Source organism: Pelodiscus sinensis, chromosome 4 (genome assembly GCF_049634645.1).
Source record: "Pelodiscus sinensis isolate JC-2024 chromosome 4, ASM4963464v1, whole genome shotgun sequence".
NCBI lineage: Eukaryota > Metazoa > Chordata > Testudines > Trionychidae > Pelodiscus > Pelodiscus sinensis.
Genome location: NC_134714.1, coordinates 103,863,331 through 103,889,338, shown reverse-complemented (window position 1 = coordinate 103,889,338; position 26,008 = coordinate 103,863,331). Strand labels below are relative to the sequence as shown.

Genomic DNA, 26,008 nt, shown 5'->3' with positions numbered 1-26,008 from the left:
CCTAGAATAATCCTCTTACCTATATATCAGATATTGAAGCCTTCAAATAGTTTGAAGACCCCAAGATGTAGAGAATCCTCCACCTATGATCTGTACACCATGCTACAGAGGAAGGCGAAAAACCTCCAGGGTCTCTGCCAATCTACACTGGAGGAAAATTCCTTCCCGACTGTAGCCAGACACAAACCCCATCTTGTTTTTCCACAAACCCCATCTTGTTCCCCCCCCCCCCAGAGAGCAAGAGAAAGGCAGTCAGCCTTTGATGCCCTGGGAATGCAGGTGTGTTGCCTGTCCCTGACTCTACCATAAACAGAAACCAGACAGTAAATGGGCTAGCTGATGACCTGGGACCTCCCGTCGCCCTGATGGCTAGTACCAGTAATTGACACGCCTGCACTGTCCCAGAGAGGAATCTTCGCCCATCACATACCAGAGGTGCCCATTGTCTGCATTTTCCCAGGTGTAAATTATGCTTTGCACCCTTCGTGGGAAACTTGGCATTCAAAGCCATTTTTCCTAATTGGCCACTTGAAACCAGGAAGAAGCCTACATGACCCAAGGGGTATAAAAGAGGTTCAGAAGCCCACCCCATTTGAGCTCCAATCATCTATACCTGCTGGCAGGTATTGATTGTCTCCCGAGGTCTGTGGGACGCCCAACCTCGCCCTACTTCTTCCCGAGGGATTGAAAGACGCTGGCCACGCCAAGTCTGGAACGCAGGGGTGAGAATATATACCTGCTATGTGTCTATTTTGCATGCATTTAATAAGAGCTCAGAGAACCAAAGGGTTTCATGGTACCTGTAAGTAACTTATTAGTGTAATTTCTGTCCTGTCCTTTGTAGTGTCTGTGTTATCTGTAACACAGTAGTAGCATTTAACAACTAAGTTTACCCTGTAACAATAAATAGTAACTGTTTAAGCTTTAACCTGACTCCTTCAGTTGCTGTAACAGAACCAAGCACAATTTAAAAGAACTTCAGCCGGTCATAAGGGACTCACTGCCCTGACCGTCGGCTGACACCGACCCCAAATATGGCGATCAGCTAAACCCTGAGCATGTGGGCAAGACTCACCAGCCAGACACCCAGAAAGTTCTCTATAGTAACTCCTATCATCCCTCCATTGACCTATTTCCCACTGATAATCAATGGTCAATTAGTTACCAAGATCATGTTATCTCATCAAACCATCCCCTTCATAAACTCATCTAGTTTAATCTTGAAACCAGATAAATCGTTTGCCCCCACAACTTCCCGTGGAAGGCCGTTCCAGAACTTCACTTCTCTAATGGTTAGAAACCTACGTCTAATCTCAAGCCTAAACTTCCTACTAGCCAGCTTATATCCATTTGTTCTTGTGTCCACATTAGTATTAAGCTTAAATAATTCCTCTCCCTCCCTGGTATTTATCCCTCTAATACATTTAAAGAGTGCAATCATGTCCCCCCTCAGCCTTCTTTTGGTTAAGGTAAACAAGCCAAGCTCCTTAAGTCTCCTTTCATAAGACAGGTTTTCCATTCCACTCCCCTCGTTATAAAAGGAAAGAGGGTGCTTGCAGAAAATTTTCCAATAAGGCTCCTTTCCTTTGTAATGATCCACCCCTCAGGGCTGAAAGAGCCCAAATTAGTTGATCTTTCAGGCATATTACAAAGGCCATCTGTTTGAGCAGGCCTTTGATGGAATGCTGATGCAACTGATAGCAAGATTTCTGTCTACAGGAAAAGTGCAACAGGGAGTTTTAAGCCATATTAGTTCCATAATTGGAAATCAAATGATGTGTGGTAAGAAGAAACACTGCTGCTTTGATTGATTTACTCTGCACTTCTTATGTTCTTGTGTTTGGATGTGTTGGGTGAGGAGTTTGCATGTGATAAAAGTTAGATAAATAAAATGTAAATTAAATAGATAGGAAGTTAAGTTTGATTTCTATACATAGACCTTGATCCTGCAAAGTACATGAATACATTTTTAACAATAGGCATGTGAATAGTCCTAGAATGATTCCACTGTTTGCTGAGTATGAAACTGACCTTTTAATTTTGCTGTAATATTTAAATGTTTCCCATCATTAAACTAATACAATTAAATCACCCCATTACCTTCACATGGAGAAAATGGGGAATACAATCTAACTGGCACATTTTTCAAAAAGTTTCAGTTTTACCCACATGATCCTATTGATTTTCACAGAATCTTAGAAGGAAGCAGTAGGACTGAAGATGCATTTTGCGGTCCTTGCAGTACTATGGATGAGTGTTTTGCCTCTGAGAATGTAAGATGTGTTTTACAGGTAGTTATATATAAAGTTTCCTCATTTCAATTCAAAGACAGGCCTGAAATCAGGACAAGTGACAGTTTGGGGAAATACAGTTCACTCTGTCTTATAAAAAGAAGTGGGTTGTACCCATGAAAGCTGGTGATACAGTCTATATATATTTTTGGCTAGTTTCTAAGGTGCTACAGGACCATTGTTGTTTTTTTAAGTTTTTTTAGTTACAGACTAAAATGGTTACCTCTCTGAGACTATTGGCCTATTATAAGTTTGCAAAACCTATTTCCTTTGAGGCAATTCTTCTAACCCCCCCCCCCTCTTTTTATGACCTGTTTTATCAGAGTTCCCTCTGGAGATCATTCCATGTTTCAGAATCTCCAGAAGGGTGAGCATACACTCATGCAACAGGAGGAGCTGTGAAATCATATGGGTGGGAACCAAAAAAATACATTTAAAAATACATTAATATTTGAACAGCTCCAGGTTTACAAAAGCTACATGAACATCAACGCCTACAGTCCTGTGTATGCGCAGGAGTCGTAATCACTGTGTAAAAGAAAAGAAAAAAAGGCAGGAGCTTTCAAAATGTAATAAAAAAATCAATGATGCTTTTTAGATTTTTAAAGACAGCTTCCAATGTGTTCAGAGAGTGTACTCATTTTACCAGATTAAATGTGAGCAGCTAGAATACAATGAATCAATTCATTTTGGAAATCCTTGATTACTCTCATTAGTTTTCTTGTAGCTTACAGCATGCGAAACCTACTTTGCATCACATTATGTGTGCAGAAACAACAACTCTTTAATCATTCTGGATATTAACAAACCAATCCATTCTAAACAGCATGCCTTCAATTATTCCCTTTGCCTTTTAATTTATCATAAAGAAACAAAAAGGGGCTTCCATTTCTCTTCAGTGGAAGTTAGGTTGTGGGAATTTATATTGGACTCTCTGGAATATTTACAGCACAGAACTCAGGTTTTTTGGAGCAGAAGTAATGGATTCTTGGGTACCAAAGGGTCAAGTCATTTGGAACAAGAACCATACAGATAGGTGTTAATCAGTAACATCAAATCTGTTATTATACCCCATCAAACCCGGGCCGAGATTTGCCAGCTACTCGTACCTCAGCGTTTTCGGCCAGCTGTGTTGCGGTTGGCCCACAATGTATCCTGGGCAGGGCATCTGGGCCAGGAAAAGACGTTATACAGACTAGCCCAATGGTTCTTTGTCCGGGGATACACCACGCCATGCGATACTATTGTGAGTCATGCCCTGAATGCCAACGTGCTAATCTGAGTGGGGTGCCCCAAGCCCTGTTGGTCCCACTACTAGTCATGGGGACACCTTTTGAATAGGTAGGGCTGGACCTGGTAGGGCCTCTGGAATGGAGTGCCAATGGGAGTAAATACATTTTAGTCATCATGGACTACGCCACCCATTATCCAGAAGTGATTCCCCTACGGGTCACAACTGCCTGGGCCATCACCGAGGATCTCTTAAAAGTATTTGCCAGGGTGGGCTTCCCCAAAACGATCCTAACAGACCAGGGAACTAATGTAACATCGAAACTGATAACGGAATTGTGTCAGCTATTGAGTATTCGATTCCTGAGAATGTCCGTGTACAGACAGACGGACTAGTGGAGCGGTTCAACAGAACACTGAAGTCGATGCTGCACAAATTCATTGAGGATGACCCACGGCAGTGGGATAAGTGGCTACCAGCTCTTCTCTTCGCGGTACAGGAGATTCCCCAAGCCTCCACTGGGTTCTCCCCTTTTGAAGTATTAAATGGGCACTGACTGCGGGGGCATTTTGGACCTAGTGAGAGATACTTGAGAGGGGCAAGAAAGATATGCCCAGGGGTCCATCCACTACACCCTACAACTTAGAGAGTGACTAGAAGAATTGGGCCGGCTAGCTAGGGAGAACTTATTGAAGGCGCAGGAAGCCCAGGTGCAACACTAGAACCAGAAAGTGAAGGTGTGGACCTTTTAACCTGGGGATTGGGTGTTGCTCTTGTTGTCCTCCTCTGAGTCCAAGTTACTAGCAAAATGGTAAGAGCCGTTTGAGATTGTGCTGAAGGTGGGTTTGGTGGACTATGAGGTGCGGTTGCCAGGACGGTAGAAGGACTTACAAATATACCATGTGAACCTCCTAGAGGCCTGGAAGGAGAAGGAGGCAGTGAGGATCACCCCATTCCCACCTGAGGAAGAGTTGGGGCCGCTAGTTGGAGCCTCGGCAGAACGCCCCCAGGTGGATCTCAGGCAAGACCTAGAAGAGGGACCTTGTCACACAGTTCCCCCATGTATTGTCAGACAAACCTGGGAGAACCCCCTTGATCAGTCATCACATTGCCACATTACCAGGGCAGAAAGTACGGGATAATCATCAACTCCTGCCCCGGAAAATGTGATACGGTACGCAAGAAGCTGAAAGAAATGCTGGCCCTAGGGTTAGTGGAGGAATCCAGAAGTGAATGGAGGAGCCCCATTGTGCTGGTCCCCAAGCCTAATGGCTCAGTGAGGTTTTGTGTAGACTTCCGCAAAGTGAACGCCATCTCCCAATTCGATGCGTACTCCATGCCCTGGGTAGAAGTGTTACTGGAACACCTAGGGAGGGCCAAGTACATTTCGACACTGGATCTCACAAAGGGATACTGGCAGATCCCGTTGACACCGACAGCCAATGTGAAAACAGCATTCCTGACCCCTTTCGGTGTATATCAATTCATGATGATGCCTTTCGGACTACATGGGGCTGTCGCCACATTTCAGCAACTTATGAATCAGGTCTTGGCACCTCACGAAGAGTATGAAGCCGCATACATTGATGACATTATTGTGTATAGTGAAGGATGGGAGGATCATCTAACCCACTTAGAAAAGGTACTGGGCCAGGAAAGGTACAAGGGGCCCTAGGGGAGGCCAGATTGACAGCAAATCTGACCAAATGTCACTTGGGGAAAAAGGAGGTACTTAGGATATACAGTGGGGAAGGGACGGGTGAAACCCATGATTGATAAAGTACAGGCCCTCCACGAATACCCCACCCCCACCACAAAGCAGCAGGTGAGACAATTCCTGGGGCTGGTGGGATATTACAGACACTTCATTCTTAACTTTTCCACCATAGCTTCCCTGACAGACCTGACCAAAAACCAACACCCATGGCGGGTGGAATACTCAATAGAGTGTAAGAGGGTGTTCCAGACCTTACGAGACCAACTAACTCGGGGACCGGTATTAGCCCAGACAGATTTTTCCAATTCATCCTACACACGGATGCCTCCAAGGTAGGCCTCAGAGCCATGTTATCCCAAGAGGTAGATGAAGCTGAACACCCTATTCTGTACCTTAGCCACAAGCTGTACCCTCGAGAAACCAAGTATTCCACCATAGAGAGGGAGGTGCTGGCAGTGAAGTGGACCATGGAGGTCCTGAGGTATTATTTGCTAGGTGGCTCCTTTCTGATAGTGACTGATCATGCCCCACTAAGATGGCTGCAAACAATGAAAGATACCAATGCCCATATTATGCATTGGTATTTGTCATTACAGCCATATTCATTTCAAGTGGCACATAGGCCAGGGAAAGCCCATGGAAATGTGGACTTCTTTTCCCACATAGGTTCCAAGGTGGGGGAGGAGAAACTAACAGGGAGGACTCTCTTAAGGGGGGAGGTGTGTGATGGGGCTTGCCAACCCCGCACTAGACAAAGGGAAGGGGAACATGTCTATTGGGTAGAATACACTCCTCCCCCGCAGCCCTGCTGGGCATGCTCCCAGTGCAGCCCAGGTATAAAAGGCTACAGAACTGTTTAGTTGTGAGGGACCTCCGGAGGGGAAGAAGCTACTGCCCGAGCACCGGAGCCATGGCCACGGCAGCCAGAGCAAGAGACACTGGACCAGCTGCCCGCGCCGCTACTAGCCCCAGGCTGAGCCCAGCCACAACGTTGGCTATGCCATACAGCCCCCCTAGATGCCGTCACTGCACCAGCCACTGCTGACCCCGACGCCACACCTGCTAACACCGTGGCTGCCTCCAGGCCAACATCTACAGGTGGGACCGCTATTGGCCAGGTGGGTGGGGTAGGAAGCAACCCAGGACAGGGAGCAGAAAATGCCCCGGCAGGCTCGGTGCATTTCGGGGAGAACTCCCCGCTGAGCCAGTGGTGAGAACCACCCACCACTGATAAGGCCCTGAATTGGGGCCCGGTGGAGAGGGAGGTCCCGGGCCCCCCTAATCCTTCCTCCCAGATCCCTGACAAAGAGGGGATCTCATAAAGGACTAGGCCACTGGGCCTGCATTTGAAGGACTTGGCCACAGGGCCTGCATTTGAAGGAGTAGGCCACGGGGCCTGCATTTAAAGGACCAGGCCTCAGGACAGAAAGGTTCGGGGCTAGCGTCCCACCACAGGAAGTCTAGCCTGGATATTAGGAAAAACTATTTCTCTAGGAGGGAGGTGAAGCACTGGAATGAGTTCCCTAGGGAGGGGTGGAATCTCCAACTCTAGAGGTTTTTAAGGCCCGACTTGACAAAGTGCTGGCTGGGATGATTTAATTGGGGTTGGTCCAGCTCTGGGCAGGAGGTTGGACTAGATGCCTTCCTGAGGCCTCTTCCAAGCTTAATTTTCTATGATTCAGTGATAAAGTATTCTTAGTTTCAGAAAGCCTTTGACCAGGTCCATCATGAAAGACACTTAAAGAAACTAAATAGCTATGAGATAAGAGGGAAAATCCTCTCATGGATCAGCAAATGGTTAAAAGCAAAAAAAGTAAACCACCATTTTTTCAAAATGAAGAGAAATAAATAGCAGGATCCTTCCAGGATCTGTAATTGGATCTTGCTGTTCAACATATTCATTAATGAACTAGAAAAGGGGGTAAACAGCAAAGTAGCAAAGTTGCAGGACAGTTAAGTCTAAAGTCAACAGAGAGAAGTAACAGACAGACCAAATTTCAACACTAACAAATACAAATTAATGAAACTATACACAGAGACTGCGTCTAGTCTAGCCCAAGCCAGGATCTGCTACAGCTGGTGTGGCCCTCCCCCCGCTCTGCCAGAATTGGGGAAAGGCACAATCTTGCAGCCCCATAGCTGCCATGATGGGGAGAGGTGCTCCCCACTTCTTTATCCCAAACTCCTCAGCCTAGCCCCACCACAGAGATCACATCCCCATCCCTCACACTCCTGCACCTCTACCCTCCGCCCCAACCCGAAGCTCCCTCCCACATTCAGAACCTCTTGGCCCCACCTCCTTATTGGTGCACATAAGAAAATTCATTTCACTCAGGAGTGGGAAAAATTAGCAGAAACACAGCCTGGTACATGGGTAAATTACACTGTAGGTTCTGAGGGCCAGAACTGAACCCTGTGGAAAGCCTCAGCAAGCCATTTTTTCAGAGGGTAGTTCTCTGCAGAAGATCCTTGATGAGAAAGGGCCCTCAAAATCTCTTCAGCACAGGGACAAACAAAGCTGCTGCAGAACACTGCTTCATAGCCCACATTCTCCAGCTCCTATTGGCAGACCAGCCAATAGCTGGGGGCCGAGAGGGCAGTTACCCTAAGGACTGGCAATACAAAGGAGTCTGGAGCTTCCAGCCACCACTGCTCCATGTGGCTCTGAAGGCCTGTGGGGGGAGGGGGTGAGAGGGGCAGTGTAGCACTTTGAGTGGGCCTGAGGGCTGCATGCCCAGCCCCACCCAGTTTGCCTGAGGCCTTGCCCCTTCCAGGACTCAGAGCTGGTGCTCCTTCGCACCTTGTCCGGGGCCCATGGAAGCTGTCACACCCCTGGATTTTGGAAAGGGGATCCTTCAAATTTGCTAGGCTTCTCAAGAAGGGCACACCACCAACATGTGGAATTTGATATCCAGCTATTACTTTTGTTCCTGCCAGGGGAGTATTGCTAGCTGTGTTTCACAAGATTGACCGGCACACCCATTCATGGGCACACACCAATACATTTTGAAGAATATCACCCAAGAACCTCATAATTGCCTGAGTTATCAGATATTAGGATCAGTATTAGTATGGACCCCATCACTCTGTACAGGCAGCCCCCAACTTGTGATGTGATTGGTTCCCGGGGAAGTGTTGCAAGTCAAGGGCATCATAACTCGAACCCTCATTTATGATAGGTCCTGTGCGCTGTCTTAAATGCAGGCTGAGGATGTAAGTCAGGGGGTCTGGGATCCTCCCACACTTACAAAAATGGTTGTATGTGTGGGGGTCATACCCTGGCGGTTTCCTATACAGAATCCAAGTACACCCCCCCCCGTCAGTGTTGATGGAACACACACTATTCATGATTCAGGTACAGAAACAAAGCTGATCCCCTTTGAACTGTTCTGAAATGTGTTTTGAGGAAAAATTACCTGAGTAAATTGCCAGTAAAGCTTCATCCGCTTGGCTTTGGCATAATTGCATTCAATGAGCCTGGGCCTGCTGTTCACATCTACCAGGCATCTGTTGTCATCATCATCAATAGTGGGACTCAGAACACCCACATGGATCTGCTGATTACTTGTATAATAAACATTCTGCAAGAGAAAGCACAAAACAAGATTCATGACCTGAAGATAGAGCTATGTCTGTCCAAAGCTAAAAATGGTTAAAGTTAATACATTGACTGGAACTGAACTATCACCTCGCCCCTTGTAGGCTCATTCATTATTTCATATGCAGGAAGCTGTGTAATATTTGGAAAGGTAGTTTGTGAGGTACCAGGTGAAGAGGGGCTACGTGAGTATTACAAAACATTTGCTGATGACTTTTTTTTCCTGGCTTTTCTGGTCATGCAGATTTGGGCTCAGAAACAGCAAGTTCTATAAGTGATAAATTTTACAGCAGGGTTAATTTTCCAGGGTTAGTTTAGAAACAGCCATTTTTTATTAGAATATTTAATTTGAGGGTAATACCAAGATGTAGGATTTGGGAGGAGGGAAAGTGGAATGGAAGAGGAATAATACAACTGAGTTCAAAGTGATCTAGATTTTTATGTGACAGACAATAAATAAAAAATGAAGCTTGGTGCCGGCAAATGAAAAAGAGCGCATTCAGGCAGTTCCCCAAAATACAATGTACATGTTAAATGGTTGTCAGGTAACTCATGCAACAACTTGTTCAATTCTCTGTTTTGCTGCTTTGTTTGTCTCCTTCTGCAGGTAGTGAGGGTGATTAACATCATCCTGCTGTGCAGGGTCATCTGCCTGCACAACATGGACCCCATCATTGCTGGATTTGCTACTCTGGGATTCCCCAACTGTGTGGGGGCTATTGACGGCACCCACATCCCCATCTGGGCCCCCAACCACTGGACTGCACCATACATCAACCAGAAGGGATACTTTTCTATGGTCCTGCAGGCCCTGGTCAACTACCATAGCCAGTTTATGGACATTTTCATCAACTGGTCGGAGAAAGTGCACAACACCCACATCTTCCGCAACTCCAGCCTCTACCACAAGCTGGAGGCTGGCACTTTCTTCCCCAAGTGCAACATCAGTTTCGGGGATGTGGAAATGCCACTGTGCATCATGAACCTACCCTCTCATGCCATGGCTGATGAAGCCCTACACCAGCCACCTGGACCAAAGCAAAGACCACTTCAGTGGTTACCTGGGCAGGGCCTGCATGCAGGCTGAATGTGCCTTTGGCCACTTGAAGGTGAGGGTCAGGTGCCTCCTGACTTGCCCTGGACGTAGGCAAGCAGAACATCCCCCAGGTGATATCTGCTTGTTGTGTGCTCCACAATATCATGGAGAAGAAGGAGGCCTTCTTTCTGGGTTGGGGTGCAGAGGCCGGCCAGGAAGGATGAGCCTTCGAGCAGCCCGTCTGGTGGGGGTGCACATACCGGAGGCCCTGAGGGAGAGCTTCACTCAAGAACCCCAGTACCTCTCCCCAGGGCGTACCAACTAGGGGCCTGTGCCTTGCCCCTCTCTGCCTTTCCCACAGCAACCCCTCCCTTCCCCTTCCCCTCTCCTTCCCCACAGACACAAAAAAAAATCCGTTTTGATAAACAGATAGAAATAACTGGGGAGAAGGAGGGCTGAGATCCTGGAAATGGGGAGGGGGAGGCTGAGAATCATGGAGTGGGGAAGAGAGGCTGAGAGCTGGGGCTGAGAGTGGCGCATGACTTCGGTGCTTCCTCTGCCTCATGTGCAGGGACTTCTGTGACCTGGGGGAGGGGGTCCAGTGAGGCTAGGGGGATAAGCAGGAGGGGAATTGGAGCAGAGTGAGGCATGGGACGGGGGCAGGAGCAGGGACAAGGACTAGGGCAGGGACTGGTGCTGGGTAGGGTCAAGAGCTCCCAGATGGTCGTGCACATGTTGTGCCCCTGCTGCAGCAGCTCAGTCCACATCTGGGCCCGCCACTGTGCATTGTTCAGGACCTTCAAGGCCAGCGTTTGCTGCATGTCCCGGGGGATGGAGACGTGCTCCCTCATGAGGTCCTGATGGACCCTCTGACACCTGTGGCTCCCCCGGGTTCGGGCGGCTGGCTCAGGTGGTGTCGGTCACTTCACAGTAATGGCTGGTCTGGCTGGAGAGAATAAAGAGAAGTGGTCAATCATCCCTGAAGACACTGTCCCTGAGGCCTTGCCCTCCTCTGTGAGGTGACAGCAACAGTTCTTGGATCAGAGGACAGTAATGTCCTGGGAGCAAGGCCATGTGTGGCCTGGACAGTGGACCCTGCCTTACAGGGCCCATAGGTCCCCAGGGGATCATGCTTCCTCCCCTCCCCCCTCCACACACATCCCACAGACAAGCAGGCATGGGAAGTGTTCAGCCATACTGGGATCCCATGGCTGGGAGAGGGGCCTCAAGCAGCCTGGGCTTCCATCGGGGCTTCACACACACCTGCACCTGGCAGTGCTGCCCCGGGAGTGGGTGGTGCCTCGAGCATGCAGGCATGGCCATGTGTGACACTCCAAAACGTGTGTGTGCATGTGTCTCCATGTCCACAGCCTTCTTCCAGTAGTGGCTCCTGGTGGGAGAGTGTTTCTCCCACCACCCCGCGGGGGGTCAGAAGAGTGTCTGGTCTCCCGAGAGGAGGAGTAGGAGCCTGGGGGTGCTCCGGGGCTGCCTCTTGGGGCTGTGTCACGCAGAATGGTGCTGGCCATGCTTCCACGTGCATGGACTGCAGTGTGAAAGCCAGGCCAAGAAGGCCGAGTGATGATCACACCACAGCCCCTCAGTGCCCACTTCCCCCACCTGTGTGTAAGAAAACTAAAGAGCACTCACCTGATGATCTGTCTCCGGCCCTGGAGACACAGCCAGGCCATGGAGTACCGGCTCCAAAGTGAGCATGGTCACAGTGCTCGCCATTTCCTCCTCCTCCTCCTGGGATGGGACCCCCCGGAAGGTGATGACAGGTGTTTCCAGCCCTAAGTCCACCATGAGGGGTAGGGAAGGGGCTGTACCACCCCCCAACATGTGGTGCAGGTCATCATAATAGGGGCTACAAATAATAATACTACAAATCTGCTGCAAATTCTTAGTGTGGCCCTTTGTGGCCAGGTTCTTGGCATATATATTGGTGTTATGCTGTCTGGAACTGAGATCCTGGAAGGTCTCCTGGTCACCCCACACCTTCAGGAGGGCCAGGATCTCTGCCCCAGACCAGGATAGCGCAGACATTTTGCGGCCCCTGGCACACTCCTTGGAGTCCTCTGCATGCTCCTGGGATGAGCTTGTGGCTGAGACATGGTGTCCTGTCCCCTGTGTCTGCAGCTTTAAGAGTTTCAGGGGAACAGGAACTATAGAGTTGTTATGAGTGTGGATGGAGTGGCCAGCAGGGTACCTGTGGGACTTCCTGGAGGCCTCTTTTTTTTTTTTGACAAAACTCCCTATTCCACGTCCACACACACACACACACTTCAGAAAAAAGCTTTTTCGGAAAAGGCTTTATTCCTCATGGAATGAGGTTTACCGCTGTTGGAAAAAGCCATCCATTATTTTGACTTTCTTTTGAAATAATGCAATTGCAGTGTGGATGCTAGTCCTGTTATTCCGGAAAATGGTGCAGTGTAGATGCACCGTTGTCTTACTGGTGTTAATTAGTAAAAGTAAACCTCAGAAAAAGCGAGGAGCTGGATTGGGTGGTTGGAAATCCTGCCTGTTCCTAGGGTCTGAAAGTACTTTATCCTGGTACCTATTTATTATTGTTGTTATATTTAATTGATAGCTTGTTTTGTATGTACAGTGTGTACTTTGTTGTAAAAAATCAAATCAAATATTAATTACAAAAAGAACAGAGTACAGATTAAACTGAACAGCCATAGACTATAAAGACCTGGGAAGGGAGTTGGGGCTTATTGTAGAAAATTCTTTGACTACATTATACCAGTGTATAAAAGGCAGACAAGACATTGGGATGAATGAACATAGGGATCAAATACAGATCAAATGAAGGCGGTAATGTTTGTGTGCTTACCCTCACCTAGTATTTTTTGGTCAGCTTCTCAGTTGATGCAAACCAGTATAGTTCCTTGAAGTCAATGAAGTTACTTGGATTTACACCAAACATGGATTTGGCCCTCCATTGAGTTTTGATTCCCTTCCCTACCCATCCCCAATATCAAGGATACTGAAGAGAAATATTAGCTGTTCTAGGTCAGCTCAAACCAGGTTGACTCCGGATATTAAGAATCTTTGCCATAAAGATTGAAAAGGTCAGTCTCATTTTCACAGAAAAAAAGAAGAGTGAAATGATTTAACAGATTAAGTCAAATTTCTGAATCAGGTGAATGAAACTGAATAATGTAAATTACAAGTACTGCTGAAGGGTTTACAAAAAACACAGACTCCATAAATTAGGACATTAAGATTGGGCAAAATGAAGATTGCTATAATTAAACATGATGCACTAGACTAACAATACACATAAGCTTCCCAGACAGACCAGCAATGCAAATATTATAGATGATATTACATAGTAGTCAGACACTTCTAGAGAGAGGATTGAAGGATCCATTGATAAAACATGGAGGCAGGATAGTGAAAATCTTTAAAAAGGATATATCTTTTAAAAAAGCCATATAACCTTTTATGGTCCAGCATTTCTTTATGGCTCTAATGCCCATTCCCCAAACTTGTAACAGACAGAAGAGGAGGAAAGCATCCGTACTATTTTACAATTGCTAGGTCAGTTTGCAACCATTCAATCAATCTTGTTAAACCATTCTTGACTAGAATAAAACCTATTATCAAATCTCTGTTCCCTGGGTCAGTATTTATAGACTATGATCAAGTTGCCCCTTAAACTTCTCTTGGGTAAGCTAAATAGATTGCATGTTTCTGAATCTATCACTATACGGCATGGTTCCCCACCTTTTAATTACTTTCATTATTCTTTGTTGAACTTTCTCCAATTTATCAGCATCCTTCTTGAATTGTGGGCACCAGGACTGGTCACTGTATTCCTACAGTGGCTGTACCACTCCCAAATACAGAGGTAAAATAACCTCTGTACCCCTATTTCATAGCGTTAGCCCTCTGGGCCTCACTGCATCACTCTTGTTCAGTTACTTATTTCCTGCAACCCACTAATCTTTTTTAGTTACTCCTTCCTAGGATACAGTCCCCCATCTTGTAAGTATGCCCTATAGTCTATGCCCTTCCTATACATGTGAACAAGAAGTATATGGATGTATTTTTAATAAAATGAGGTAACAACATATTGACTCTCAACCTTAGAGAGATTCCCCTCCCCTCGCCATAAACTAATAACCTTCCAATCTGGTGTAGACCAGTTTAACAAATGGGCTCATGAGAGTTGTTAAACTTTGTGATCTGAGCTATATGATCTGAGCTATAGTGGAACTTATAGAAATTTGGGTTGGACAATAAAAATAAGAATTCCATTTCACAAAAAAAGTCTGAGGTTTCAAAAAAGCAAGAGGCATTAAGCTATGGGTTAGGGTACTCACATAGAACGTGGGCGGCCAAGGTTCAGATCCAAAGTTAGGCAGAGCAGGAAGCTGAGCCTAGATCTCCCACATCTCAGGTGAGTACCCTAATCATTGAATTATTCTATCCTGAATCTGAAAAGCCTTCTTGATGAAATTTGAAGTGAAACCAATATATTTCTGCAAAAAGGTACGGCTTCAACAGCTTAGCATTTTTGACCAAAAAAAATTGTTGGAAAATTCCAGGCCAGCTCCAGCAGATGCACCTTTCAGCTTGTGGATATCATTAAGTGGTAAGATCCAAGATATATAGATTGAGGTTCAACAGAAATTCCAGTTATGTTTGGCTTTTTTTGATTCTGATCTGCTAGCTGTCTAGATGCCAGTTTCTTTTTGCTTGAATGTTGAACACATAGAGTACTACCAGATAATCTGACTAGTGTAACTTTTCCAGTGTAAAACCAATTGCTCACAGCCTGTACAGCTTTTTTTATTAATGGAGAGATACAGAAACTGGGCAGATTTTCTGTGCTATGGATTTTGCCCTGAGCCAAGATGTTTTTCTTAATACATGTATGTGAAAAATACCTGCACTTATACACCACAGTGATGGGTACCCAGAAAGAAGACAAATACATCACAAGATCAATACTGGCACTGCTAACAAATTCCTTCCACTTATCTAGCATTCTGTGATTTAAAACTTCTAGCAGCTAAATGCTGGTTGCACTTTCATAAGCATTCAGAAAAAGATAATATTCCTATATTACCCATTTTCAAAGGCCAATAAACATAAAAGCCATTAATTTAAATCTGTTTGCCTGATATTTTCTTTCAGAAATATTGGTTAAGAGAACACTTTGAAAGAGACAGGGAGCAAACCTGATCATTTTGGATCGGGCTTTAGGATAGGGCTCAACTGAATTACAAGTAACTTATATTTTGGTTTTAGATATTTATTATTTTACTGCTTGTTCGAAATTAAATTGCAGACAAAATGAAATGTTACAGTTTAAAACAGTTGCTCTTATTTGCTCACATAATATAAAAGCAAAATAAAAACACTTACACTGGATACACTTTTCTTCTTCAAGTGGATTCTTTTCACAACCATCAATAAGCAATGCAATGCACTTTGACACAAGATGAACTACTGAGACACTTTTATTAAAAGTGCATAATTCAGGAGAAACAATTTCTTGGCACATATGGTTCTATGATATTATCATACAGTGTTTCTAGCTTATAATAAAGGCACAGTATAGAATTTCCCAAAGCATCTAGAGATTTAAGAACCTATGCACAATTGTCATCTGCAGCTAGCAGATGAAGGGTGTGTCTAAACTACACCATGCTGACGGAGCCATGTAAATTAGGCAGGACGGCAAAGGGAAATGAAGTGGTGATTTAAATAATTGCCGCTTCATTTAAGTCAAAATGATCGCCACGCTGTGCCGACCAGCTGATTGTCAGCACAGTGCAGCAGTCTAGATGGGGATCTGCCAACCCCAGAACCTTTCGTCGGTGGATCCTTTATGCCTCGTGAAACAAGGATCTAATTCAAACTACCTACTCCGTGCCGCATGTAGCCGCGGGCACGGAGTTCGGACTAAGGGACATTTAAATAGCGGCGCCCGGGAAGATGCAAATGAAGCCCGGGATATTTAAATTCCTGGCTTCATTTGCAACTTGAATGCCTACATTAACCTCCCTAGTTCGAACTAGGGGGCTAGTGTAGACATACCCTTATTTATTCTTAGATCTGGACTTACAACACTCCAGTCATCTGAAGAAGTGGGCTGTGCCCACAAAAGCTCATGATGCCATCTGCATGTTTTATTAATCTATAAAGTGCTACCAGACTATTTGTTGTTTTTTAACTTTTGGTCATTGCTAGTTGGACAGAGGCACTTTTAAATATTTAATCCATAGTTAAGCAGTGCCAGGACATTCCATTTCCTATGAGTCCTATGTCATGGCTAATGTCAAGTGAGCAATGTTATATAAGAAAAATCAAGATGAAGGACAAGATTGGTATACATTGGGATAACACCACTGAGCTGGCTGAGGTTACCATACTCTGAATTACACCAATTGAAGATCTAGAATGTCACAAACATGAATGGGCACCGAAGTGGCACTGAATTCCTGAGGACACGTCTCAGTCTGTTGCTGGCATACAAGTAGATGCCTCCCTCAGAAAAATTCTCCATTTTAACTGAATATGCTTGTTTAGATTTTCATTACTCTAACACGCAGAGCTGCTGTTTCTCTAAGGCCATGTCTACACTATTCAAAATTACTAAATTTGACTTCAGAACTCCTGATTTAACAAATTCGAACTAGTGTGTCCTCACTAGAGAAAAGCCTCAAAATTAGTCGTAATTAGTCTAAATAGACCACATTGAATGGACTACCTCAGAGTTAGAGATCCTGGAAGCACTGTGGGGACGGCACCAGTATATTAGAGATTTCTTGGCTGCTTGGTTCAGACATGTGCTTACAGGGGCTCCTCTCTAGGGCTGCATCTCACAAGCCACTCCTCCACTGCCTCCCCCCTCGCGGGATGCAGTGGGCATGCACTTTCTTGTGCTCTGGTTGTCCTTGTGGATGCCACAGCACTGACACCATGGAGCCGAAGCAGTGCCAGGCTCATGGGCCTCAAGTTGTGTCTCAGTGCAGTACTTCCAAACTGCCCGCATGTTGCTCCAGTGGGACAAGCACAAGATCACCAAGCACAAACCCCAGGTCACCAAGGTCCTAGCTGTCCTACTGCTGCACACAGCCCTCAGTCCTCTAGACAAGTGTTTCTCAACCAACGGTACGCTGGCGGCCTACTTGCTCCCTGCAGACGAGCTGCCAAGGCAGGGCAGGGCAGCAGGAGTGGGCACTTCAAAGGTAGGGTTACCATACATCTGGTGCCTGGCTCTGGTGTAGGGGTGGGTGCATTGGGTTAGAGCAGGGTGGCTGGTGGTGGATGGCTCTAGGGAAGGGAAAGGGCATTGGGTTAGAGCAGGCGCCTGGGAGTGCCTGGCTCTGGGGGAAGAGTAGGTGCATTGGGGTAGAGCAGGGGCTGGGGCTGGGAGCACCTGGCTCTGGGGAAGGGGTAGATGCATGGGGTTAGAGTGGAGGAGGAGGGGACGGGGAGTGCTTGGCTCTCTGGCTACTTACTGTTTCTTTTAAAAGGGGTACTTTATTAACAAAAAGCTTGACAAACACTGCTCTAGACACCATAAAATGTCACTTCTGGTGGAGGGAGATGAGTTCTGACTGGTGGAAACACATCAGTGGCTGTAGAACTACCACATCCTCTCATCCAGGTCATTAATAAAGATATTGAACAAAACTGGTCCTAGAACCGAACCTTCGGGCACTCCGCTAGAAACCAACCGCCATCCTGACATCAAGCCGTTGATCACTATCCGCTGGGCCCAACCTTCTAGCCAGCTTTCTATCCATCTTACTGTCGATTTATACAATCCAAATTCCCTTAACTTGCTGGCAAGAATATTGTGGGAGACCATATCAAAAGCCTTGCTAAAGACAAGGTATATCACATCCACTGACTTTCCCATGTCTACAGAGCCAGTTACCTCATCACAGAAGCTAATCAGATTGGTCAGGCATGACTTGCCCTTTGTGAATCCATGCTGACTATTCTTGATCACTTTCCCCTCTTCCAAGTGCCTCAAAATGGATTCCTTAAGGATCCCCTTCATGATTTTTCCAGGGACTAAGAGTACGTCTACACTACAAGGTTAATTCAAACTAACTTAGTTCAAATTAGTTAATTCGAACTAAGCTAATTCGAACTAACGGATCCAGACTAAAAAACTAGTTCAAATTAGCATTTTGCTAATTCAAACTAGCATGTCCACATTAAGTGGACCCTGAACAGGGCTTAAAGATGGCCGGAAGCAGTGCCGGCAGGGCATCAGAAAAGGACTTAGAGCGTGGAGCTGCTGTCTCAGGCTAGCCGAGGGCTGTGCTTAAAGGGACCCCACCCCCACCCCGGACAGACAGTTCTCAGGGGTGTCCCACTTGCAAAGCAGTCCTGGCTTGGATTGCCCAGAGTACCCACACTGGGCACATCACAGCACTCGGCCATCAGACCGGCTGCACTTGCCGCAGGCTGCCATCTGGGCAGAGGGAGCAATTGGGGGGCTGAAGCACCCCAAGAAGCCCACCGAGCCAGCCCAGTCCTCCCCGTTGGGGGCGCGTACCCCATTCCTCCCTCACCTCCTTCCACTTACCCTTCCCTAGCCCCTCTTCTTGATGTACAAAATAAAGGACAATTGTGTTCAAGAATGGAATCTGTCTTTATTGAACAAAACTGGGGGAGACTGGGAAAAGGAGGTGGGAGAGGGGAAGAGAGAGGCTGGGAGAGGGGAGGGCAACTAAAATGATCAGGGGTTGGGAACAGGTCCCATATGAAGAGAGGCTAAAGAGACTGGGACTTTTCAGCTTAGAAAAGAGGAAATGGAGGGGGGACAGGATAGAGGTCTCTAAAAGCAGGAGTTGGGTGGAGAGGGTGCATACAGAAAAGTTCTTCATGAGTTCCCATAAAGACGGAATAGAGGACACCAAAGGAAAGGAATGGGTAGCAAGCTTCAAACTAGTAACAGAAAGTTCTTCTTCACAAAGCAAAGAGTCAACCTGTGGAACTCCTTGCTGCAGGAGGCTGTGAAGGCTACAACTAGAACAGAGTTTAAAGTCATGGAGGTTGGGTCCATGGAGTGCTATTAGCCAGGGGGTAGGAGTGGTGTCCCTGCCCAAGGTTTGTGGAAGGCTGGAGAGGGATGGCACGAGACAAATGGCTTGGTCACTGTCTTCGGTCCATCCCCTCCAGGGTCCCTAGGGTTGGCCACTGTCGGCAGACAGGCTACTGGGCTAGATGGACCTTTGGTCTGACCCAGGATGGCCATTGTAAGCTCAGGGCTCAGGGTCGGGGGTCTCAGTGGACCCCCTTGATTTTCATGCACACCTGCTCCTGGGTGGCCAGGCTGGCAGCTCTCCTGCCCTAGACGGCCACTTTCCTGTGCCTAGTGCGGAGATCGTGGACAAGGTCCACGATGTCCGCACTAGCCCAGGTGGGTGCCCGCCTCTTGCGGTCCCGGGCAAGCTCCCGGGAGCCGCCAGCCTGGTCCCGGGAAGAGGCGAAGGGCTGGGTGGCAGAGGGTGGCTGGCTTGTGCCGTGCCAGTTGCAGGGTCTGCTGGCTGGGTGCTGGCAGGCTTGCACCTGGCATGGGCACCGTAGTCAGCCCGTGCCCCTTTAAGGGGTCCGGGGCCGGGAGGGGGGCAGTAGAGTTTCCCTGGTGTTGGCCAGAGTGGCCACCAGGGAAACCTGGGGCGGGCTAGCCTTCCACTAGTTCGAATTAAGGGGCTAAACAGCCCTTAATTCGAACTAGCTAGTTCGAACTAGGCTTAATCCTCGTAAAATGAGGATTACCTAGTTCGAACTAAGCGCTCCGTTCGAACTAACTTTGTAGTGTAGACATACCCTGAGATAAGACTAAGATAGTTCCCTGGATCATCCTTCTTCTCTTTTTTGAAGGTGGGCACTACATTTGCCTTTTTCCAGTCATCCGGGATCTCTCCCGATCGCCACGACTTTTCAAAGATAATGGCCAAAGGCTCCTCAATGACATTTGCCAACTCCCTCAGTACCCTTGGATGCATTAGGCCTGGATCCATGGATTTGTGTACGTTTAGCTTTTCAAAATAGTTCCTAACCTGTTCTTTACCCATCAACGGCTTTCCATCTTCGTCCCATCATGTGTCACTTAGCGCATTAGTCTGGGAGCTGACCTTGTCCGTGAAGAAAGAGGAAAAGAAAGCATTGAGTACTTCAGCTTTTCCTTCATCATTAGTCACTAGGTTACCTCCATCCAGTAGGGGCCCCATACCCTCTCTGATCACCTTCGTCTTGCTATCATGCCTGTAGAAACCTTTGTTATCCTTTACATCCCTTGGAGTCGCAATTCCAATTGTGCTTTCGCCTTCCTGCCCCCCCCCCCGGCATTCTTGAGCTATACATTTATAGCTCTCCCTGGTCATTTGTCTAAGTTTCCATGTTTTGTAAGCTCCCTTTTTGAGTTTAAGTTCACCAAGGATTTCCCCTGTAAGCAAATCCAGTCTCCTACCATATTTGCTTCTCTTGCTACACATCGGGATGATTTCTTTCTGTGCCTTCAATAAGGCTTCTTTAAAATACTGCCACCTCTCCTGGACTCCTTTCCCCTTCATGTTAGCATCCCAGGGATTCTGCCCATTAGGTCTCTGAGGGAGCCAAAATCTGCTTTTTTGAAGTCCAAGGTGTGTATTTTACTACTCTCTTTTCTTCCTTTGGTCAGGATCCTGAAATCTACCATCTCATGATCACTGCTTCCCACATTGTCACCCACCTCTACTTCCCCTATTAGTTCCTCCCTGTTTGTGAGCAGAAAGTTAAGTTGCGCATGCCCCTTGGTCAGTTCCTTCAGCACTTGTACCAAGAACTTATCCCCAACATTCTCCAAAAACTTCCTGAATTGCCTGTGTACTGCCGTATTGGTCTCCCAACAGATGTGATTAAAGTCCTCCATGAGAACCAGGGCCTGCAATCTGGAAGCTTCTCTCAGTTGTCCGAAGAAAGCCTCATTTACCTCATTCGGCAGCCTGTAGCAGACACCAACCACGACATCACTGCTGTTGTTTGCATCTCTAAACTTAATACATATACTCTCAACAGGTTTTTCTCCCTCTATAGTGGAGTTCTGAGCAATCATAGTGCTCTCTTACATATAGTGCAACTCCTTCTCCTTTTCTCCCCTGCCTCTTCTTCCTGAACAGTTTATACCCTTCCATGACAGCGCTGCAGTCATGAGAGTCATCTCACCAGGTCTCTGTTATCACAATTAAATCATATTTCTTGGACTGGGCCAGGGCCTTCAATTCTTTCTGTTTGTTGCCTAGGCTTCTCGCATTGGTGTACAAACACCTCAGATAAACTGGTTATCACCCTACCTTCTCCCTTCAAATCAGGGCTCCTCCTTTGTTGCTCATTCCTCTTTGCATTTCTTCCCGGTATCTGACTTTCCCATTCCCCTGAGGATTTTGGTCACCGTTCCCCAATGAACTTAGTTTAAAGCCCTCCTCACTAGGTTTGCAAGCCTGCCCACAAAGATGCTCCTTCCTCTCTTTGTTAGGTGGATCCCATCTCTTCCTAACAATACTTGTGCCCGGAACAGAGTCCCATGGTCAAAGAATACAAAGCCCTCTGTCCAACACCATCTGCGCAATCACGCATTTACTTCCTCAATTCAACGATCCCTGCTCAGTTCTTTTCCTTCAACAGGGAGGATGGATGAGAACACCACTTGTGCTCCGAATTCTTTGATCCTTCTTCCCAGTGTTACATAATCTGCAGTAACCCACTCAAGGTCATTCTTGGCCATACTGTTAGTTCCTACATGGAGAAGCAGGAAGGGGTAGTGATCCAAAGGTTTGATCAATTTTGGAAGACTCAGTCACATCCTGAATTTGAGCTTCCGGTAATCAGCACACCTCTCAAGATTCCAGGTCTGGACGGCAGATGGATGTCTCAGTCCCTCTAAGGAGGGAGTCCCCGACCACCACCACCCGTCGTCTTCTTTTGGGGGTGGCGGTCGTGGAACCCCCATTCCTAGGACTACGCATCCCATGCCATCCAGTAGATGGTGTTCCCTTCCGGTTTCTTCCTTGTGAGGTCTCTTCCAAAGCATTCACCACTGCAGAGCCTGTGGAGAGAGCCTGAAAGCGATTACTTACCTCTATAGCATTAGGGAATTCCTGTGCTGGCCTTTCCCCCCCCCCCTTCTAGAAGTTACATGCTGCCAGTTCTCTTCCTGGTCATGTACTGCCCTCTCTCGCTCTTCCGCCTGCCATGCTTGCAGGATTAAACGCTGCCTTCTATCGAGGAAGTCTTCATCCTCTCTGATCAAGTGTAGGGTCGACACTTGGGCCTCCAGTTCTCTAATTTTTTCTTCCAAAATAGCGACCAGCTTGCACTTAGTGCAGATTAAATCCGTTCTTTCTTCTGGGAGGAAGACAAACATGGCACATGCTGTGCAGGTAACAGCAGACCTATCACCATCCATACCTGCTGTCCTGGAAAAAGGATTTAAAAGAAAGGCAAGAGAACCTCGCCCCCTTTCCTCTCCCCTTCCAAACTCCCTCTTTAAACTCCCTATTAGCACTCACCCTTTTGCAAGCCCCTTGATCACTTGCTCATTGCTTTATAAATCCCTGGACTGCCTGAAAGTCCCTCCCCCTACCAAGGCTCAGCCAATCAGCAGAGGCTTCTAGAATTCAAACTTTAATTAGAAGCTAACAGTTTCCAGCTGCCAGTCACAGTACACTCTCCGTGAAGGGAAGGGGAAGGGAAAAAAACCTCACTCACAAACAAGCTCAGCACACAGCAAGAAAGCCCCAAACACAACACACACTGCAGACAGCCACTTCCCTCAAGGGTCCTGTATTTGCTTCTCCTTTACCTGGAGAACTCCCTCTCTAAACTCCCTGTTAGCACTCACCTGTTCTCTAACAGGGTCGTCACTCTGGGAAACCTGGACAGCATTGTAGACTGTTTTGCCATCATGGGCTGCCCCAACTTTGGGAGGGAAGGCATAGACAGTATGTACATCCCCATCCTGGTCCCTTGCCACCATACAGAGTTCATCAACAAGAATGGGTGCTGCAGGCTCTCATGGATCACAAGGGACGCTTCACCGACATCAGCATAGGATGTTGAGGAAAGGCACACGATGCCCGTTTCTTTCGGAACTCCTGCCTCTTCCAAAAGATGCATGTTGGTACTTTTTTCCCCAGGCTACACCATCAGAATCAGGGAGGATTGTCACGATTGTGGGTGATGCAGCCTATCCCTTGCTGCCTTGGCTCATGAAGCCCTACATGAGAAGCTTACACCCCACCGAGTACAGTACAATGCCAGGCTGGGAAGGTGCCGAATAGTGGTGGAATGTGTGTTCAGCCATTTAAAGGAGAAGTTCAGGAGTCGCCTCACCTGTCCAGATCTCAGCAAGCATAAAAGCCCCTTCATGGGGTTGGCCTGTTGTGTGTGCCACAACCTGTGTGAGAACAAGGGGGAGACTTCTCTGCCAGGGTGGGAGGTTGAGGCTGAACATCTGGAGTTCAAGTAGCCAGACACCAGTGCCATCAGGAGACCACAGGGTCAGAGGGGTGTTGAAGGACAGTTTTATGCAAGGCCAGTTTTGAGACTCTCCCCCATTGCTCTCCACAAGGTGCCCCTGTATTCTCAATGTGTGCCTTTCATTCCCCACCCTTCCCTTTGCCTACCCTCACTTCCAACCCTGTTCCCTCCCCTGCAGAGCAAACAAGACATTTTTTTAAAAATGAAACAGGACTCCTTATTCAGGGGACATACAACTGTGGAGAGAATGAGAAAAGAACCTGGAATGGAGGGGAACTAAAGGATGGGGCTGGGAGCGGCACCTATCTCTGAATGGTTTAGAAGTTCTGACTGCCCTAGAGGTCCCACTGACCCATGTTCTGGAGGGGAAGCCATCGGGCGGGCAGGGAGGTGGTGGGTAGCCCATTCCATGCATGAAGCTATGTGCTCCATCACTAAGGTGGGGGTGGTGAACATGGCATCATGCTGCTGCACTAGCTCTTCCCACACAGCCTTTTTCTCCTTCCAGTGAGCCCGGTGTTCCTCCCAATTGGCGACCCACTTCTGGAGCTCTGCCTCTAGTCCCTGGATGAGGGACTGCAGGCATACCATCTACTTCCTCATGAGCTCCTCTGGCTACATTTCCACCTGTGGATCCAGCTCAGTTTGGTAGATGGAGTGGGGAGGGATGCTTCAAGCTCGTGGCTGTCCCAGATGTGAAGAAAAGTTACAAGGGCATTTATCACAGGAGATACTGTATATGAAGCCTGGCCCCAATCTCTGAGCCAACACTGTAGGTGTCAGTTTAGATGGCAATGTGCTTCAGGCAAGGCCATTTGTTGCCTAGACTATGGGCACTTTTCTGCAGGGGCACAAACATCCCTGGGGAGCATTGCTACACACACACACAGAGCTCAGGGACAAGCAGATATAGGAAAGTGCCAGCCAGGCCAGGAGTCTGTGGACAGGAGGGGGCAATGGAGAGACTCAGGTTCCTTCCACTGGGTGTGGCACTGGTAGCATCCCTGCCTGCTAGAGCAGGAAGGGGAAGCGAGTGTAAGAGGCAGACACCACTTGCCGGAGAGAGTGCTAATGGGTTCCTGTCCTCTTCTTCCTCCCAGCAGGTTCCCATACACAATCTTCTCCACATCACCTCGCTTGATTGGGAGCGAATGCTGAATGAATGCAGCCATGACCCTGGGCTTTGTTCAGCACTGCTGTGTGGTTCCATGACCCCAGACTTCTTAGTGATGGTTTGGCATGGGAAGGTGTCCCACCATGGAATTCGGAAAGATCAAGGGGTTCCTGTGTGAGAATCATCACCCCTTTCCATTGGGGGCCTAGTGGAAGACCCCATTCAAGCCGATGCCGTGGCAACAACTCCTGTTCCTCCATCCGAGCCCGGCGTCGGTGTGGGCCCCCTTTCTGTCCCTGCCCCCTTGGTTCCCATTCGGGAGGAGCCACAGCCCGGTGGCACAAAAAAGGGGGACCCTACCCTTGACCCCGCCCCAGTCTCTGGTTCCCTTTCCTGTCCCGTTCCTTCCCTCACCCCTGCACGTGCCCTTGGCCCAGACCCTACCTTTTACGAACCCATTTCCAGCCCCGAATCCTCCCCTGTCCCTGACCCCTCTCTTATTATCACTGCCCCCTCTCTTCCCACCCCCACCCCACTGTCCGGCTGTGAGCCCGCCCCCCTTCCACGTCTACCGTGCCTGTCCCGCCCTCACCGTCCTCCCAAACCACCATTATTGCCACCCCCATGGGGGCCATCTCGTTCCCGCTAACTGTGAGCGGCCCCCAGGGAGTGGTATTTGTGTCCCCGGTCCCTAGTGTTTTAGGGGCTGCCTTGTTCCCTCTGCCGCACCTTCCCTCGCCGGGGTTAGGGGCGGGCAGTGCGGCGCCGTCATTCTTGGCGCCATGCCGGGGCTCGGACCCCGGTTTGCCCGCCTCTGTGGCCCGCGAGGTCCTTCAGGGGACCCAGACGGAGGAACCATCCAGTACCCCCTCGTCGCTGGGGGCCGAGGTCCGCCAATTCCTCATGGATACGTGTGGGGCTAAGGGAAAGGTGGAGCTCGCCCTTCAGCGCTGGGGGGAATTCCATTCCATCTTGGGGGCCACAAGGGCCCTCTTGCAGGAGGGGAGAGGAACCAAGGGGCGGGACATTGCAGCCTACCGGTGGGCCCGCAAATTCCGCTACGCCCTTCAGGTCGGGTCGGGACGCCTTCGGGTTGGGGAGCGGCCTGTTGCGGGGCCTGTGGGAGGCCAACGATCACCCTGCCCGTGAGGATCCACCCCAGCCCTTATCATGAATTACATCACCATTGCGACGTTGAACGCCCGAGGCTGTAGGGCGGGTCTCCGCAGGAGCCGGGTGCTCTCCTTCCTTCAGGAGCGGGGGTACTCGGTGGCTTTCCTGCAGGAGACCCACACGACTCCAGCCGTCGAGGCTGGCTGGTGGCTGTAGTGGGGGGACGGGGTGTATTTTAGCCACCTTGGCGCTTCCTCAGCCTGGGTGGCCACCCTGTTCTCCCCTGCCCTACGGCCTGAGGTGCTAGGGACCACCGAGGTTGTTCCGGGCCGCCTGCTGCACGTCCAGGCCCGCGTAGAGGGGCTGACGTTGATTTTGGTCAACGTCTACACCCCGAATGCGGGC

At 48.3% G+C, this 26,008-nt stretch overlaps 1 protein-coding gene across 9 annotated transcripts in view; it reads right to left on the bottom strand.

Annotated features, from left to right (window-relative positions):
• The window catches only part of GALNT18 (polypeptide N-acetylgalactosaminyltransferase 18), a 938,084-nt gene that overhangs the window by 328,147 nt on the left and 583,929 nt on the right, over positions 1 to 26,008 (bottom strand). For 7 of the 9 annotated variants that reach the window (XM_075927905.1, XM_075927906.1, XM_075927909.1 and 4 more), the window contains one exon: positions 8,656 to 8,820. In XM_075927905.1, the coding sequence (XP_075784020.1) occupies positions 8,656 to 8,820 (165 nt within the window). Of the gene's footprint in view, positions 1 to 240; positions 2,820 to 8,655; positions 8,821 to 26,008 lie in introns of those variants that run through there. The other 2 variants (XM_075927911.1, XR_012903608.1) reach the window with 2 other exon arrangements.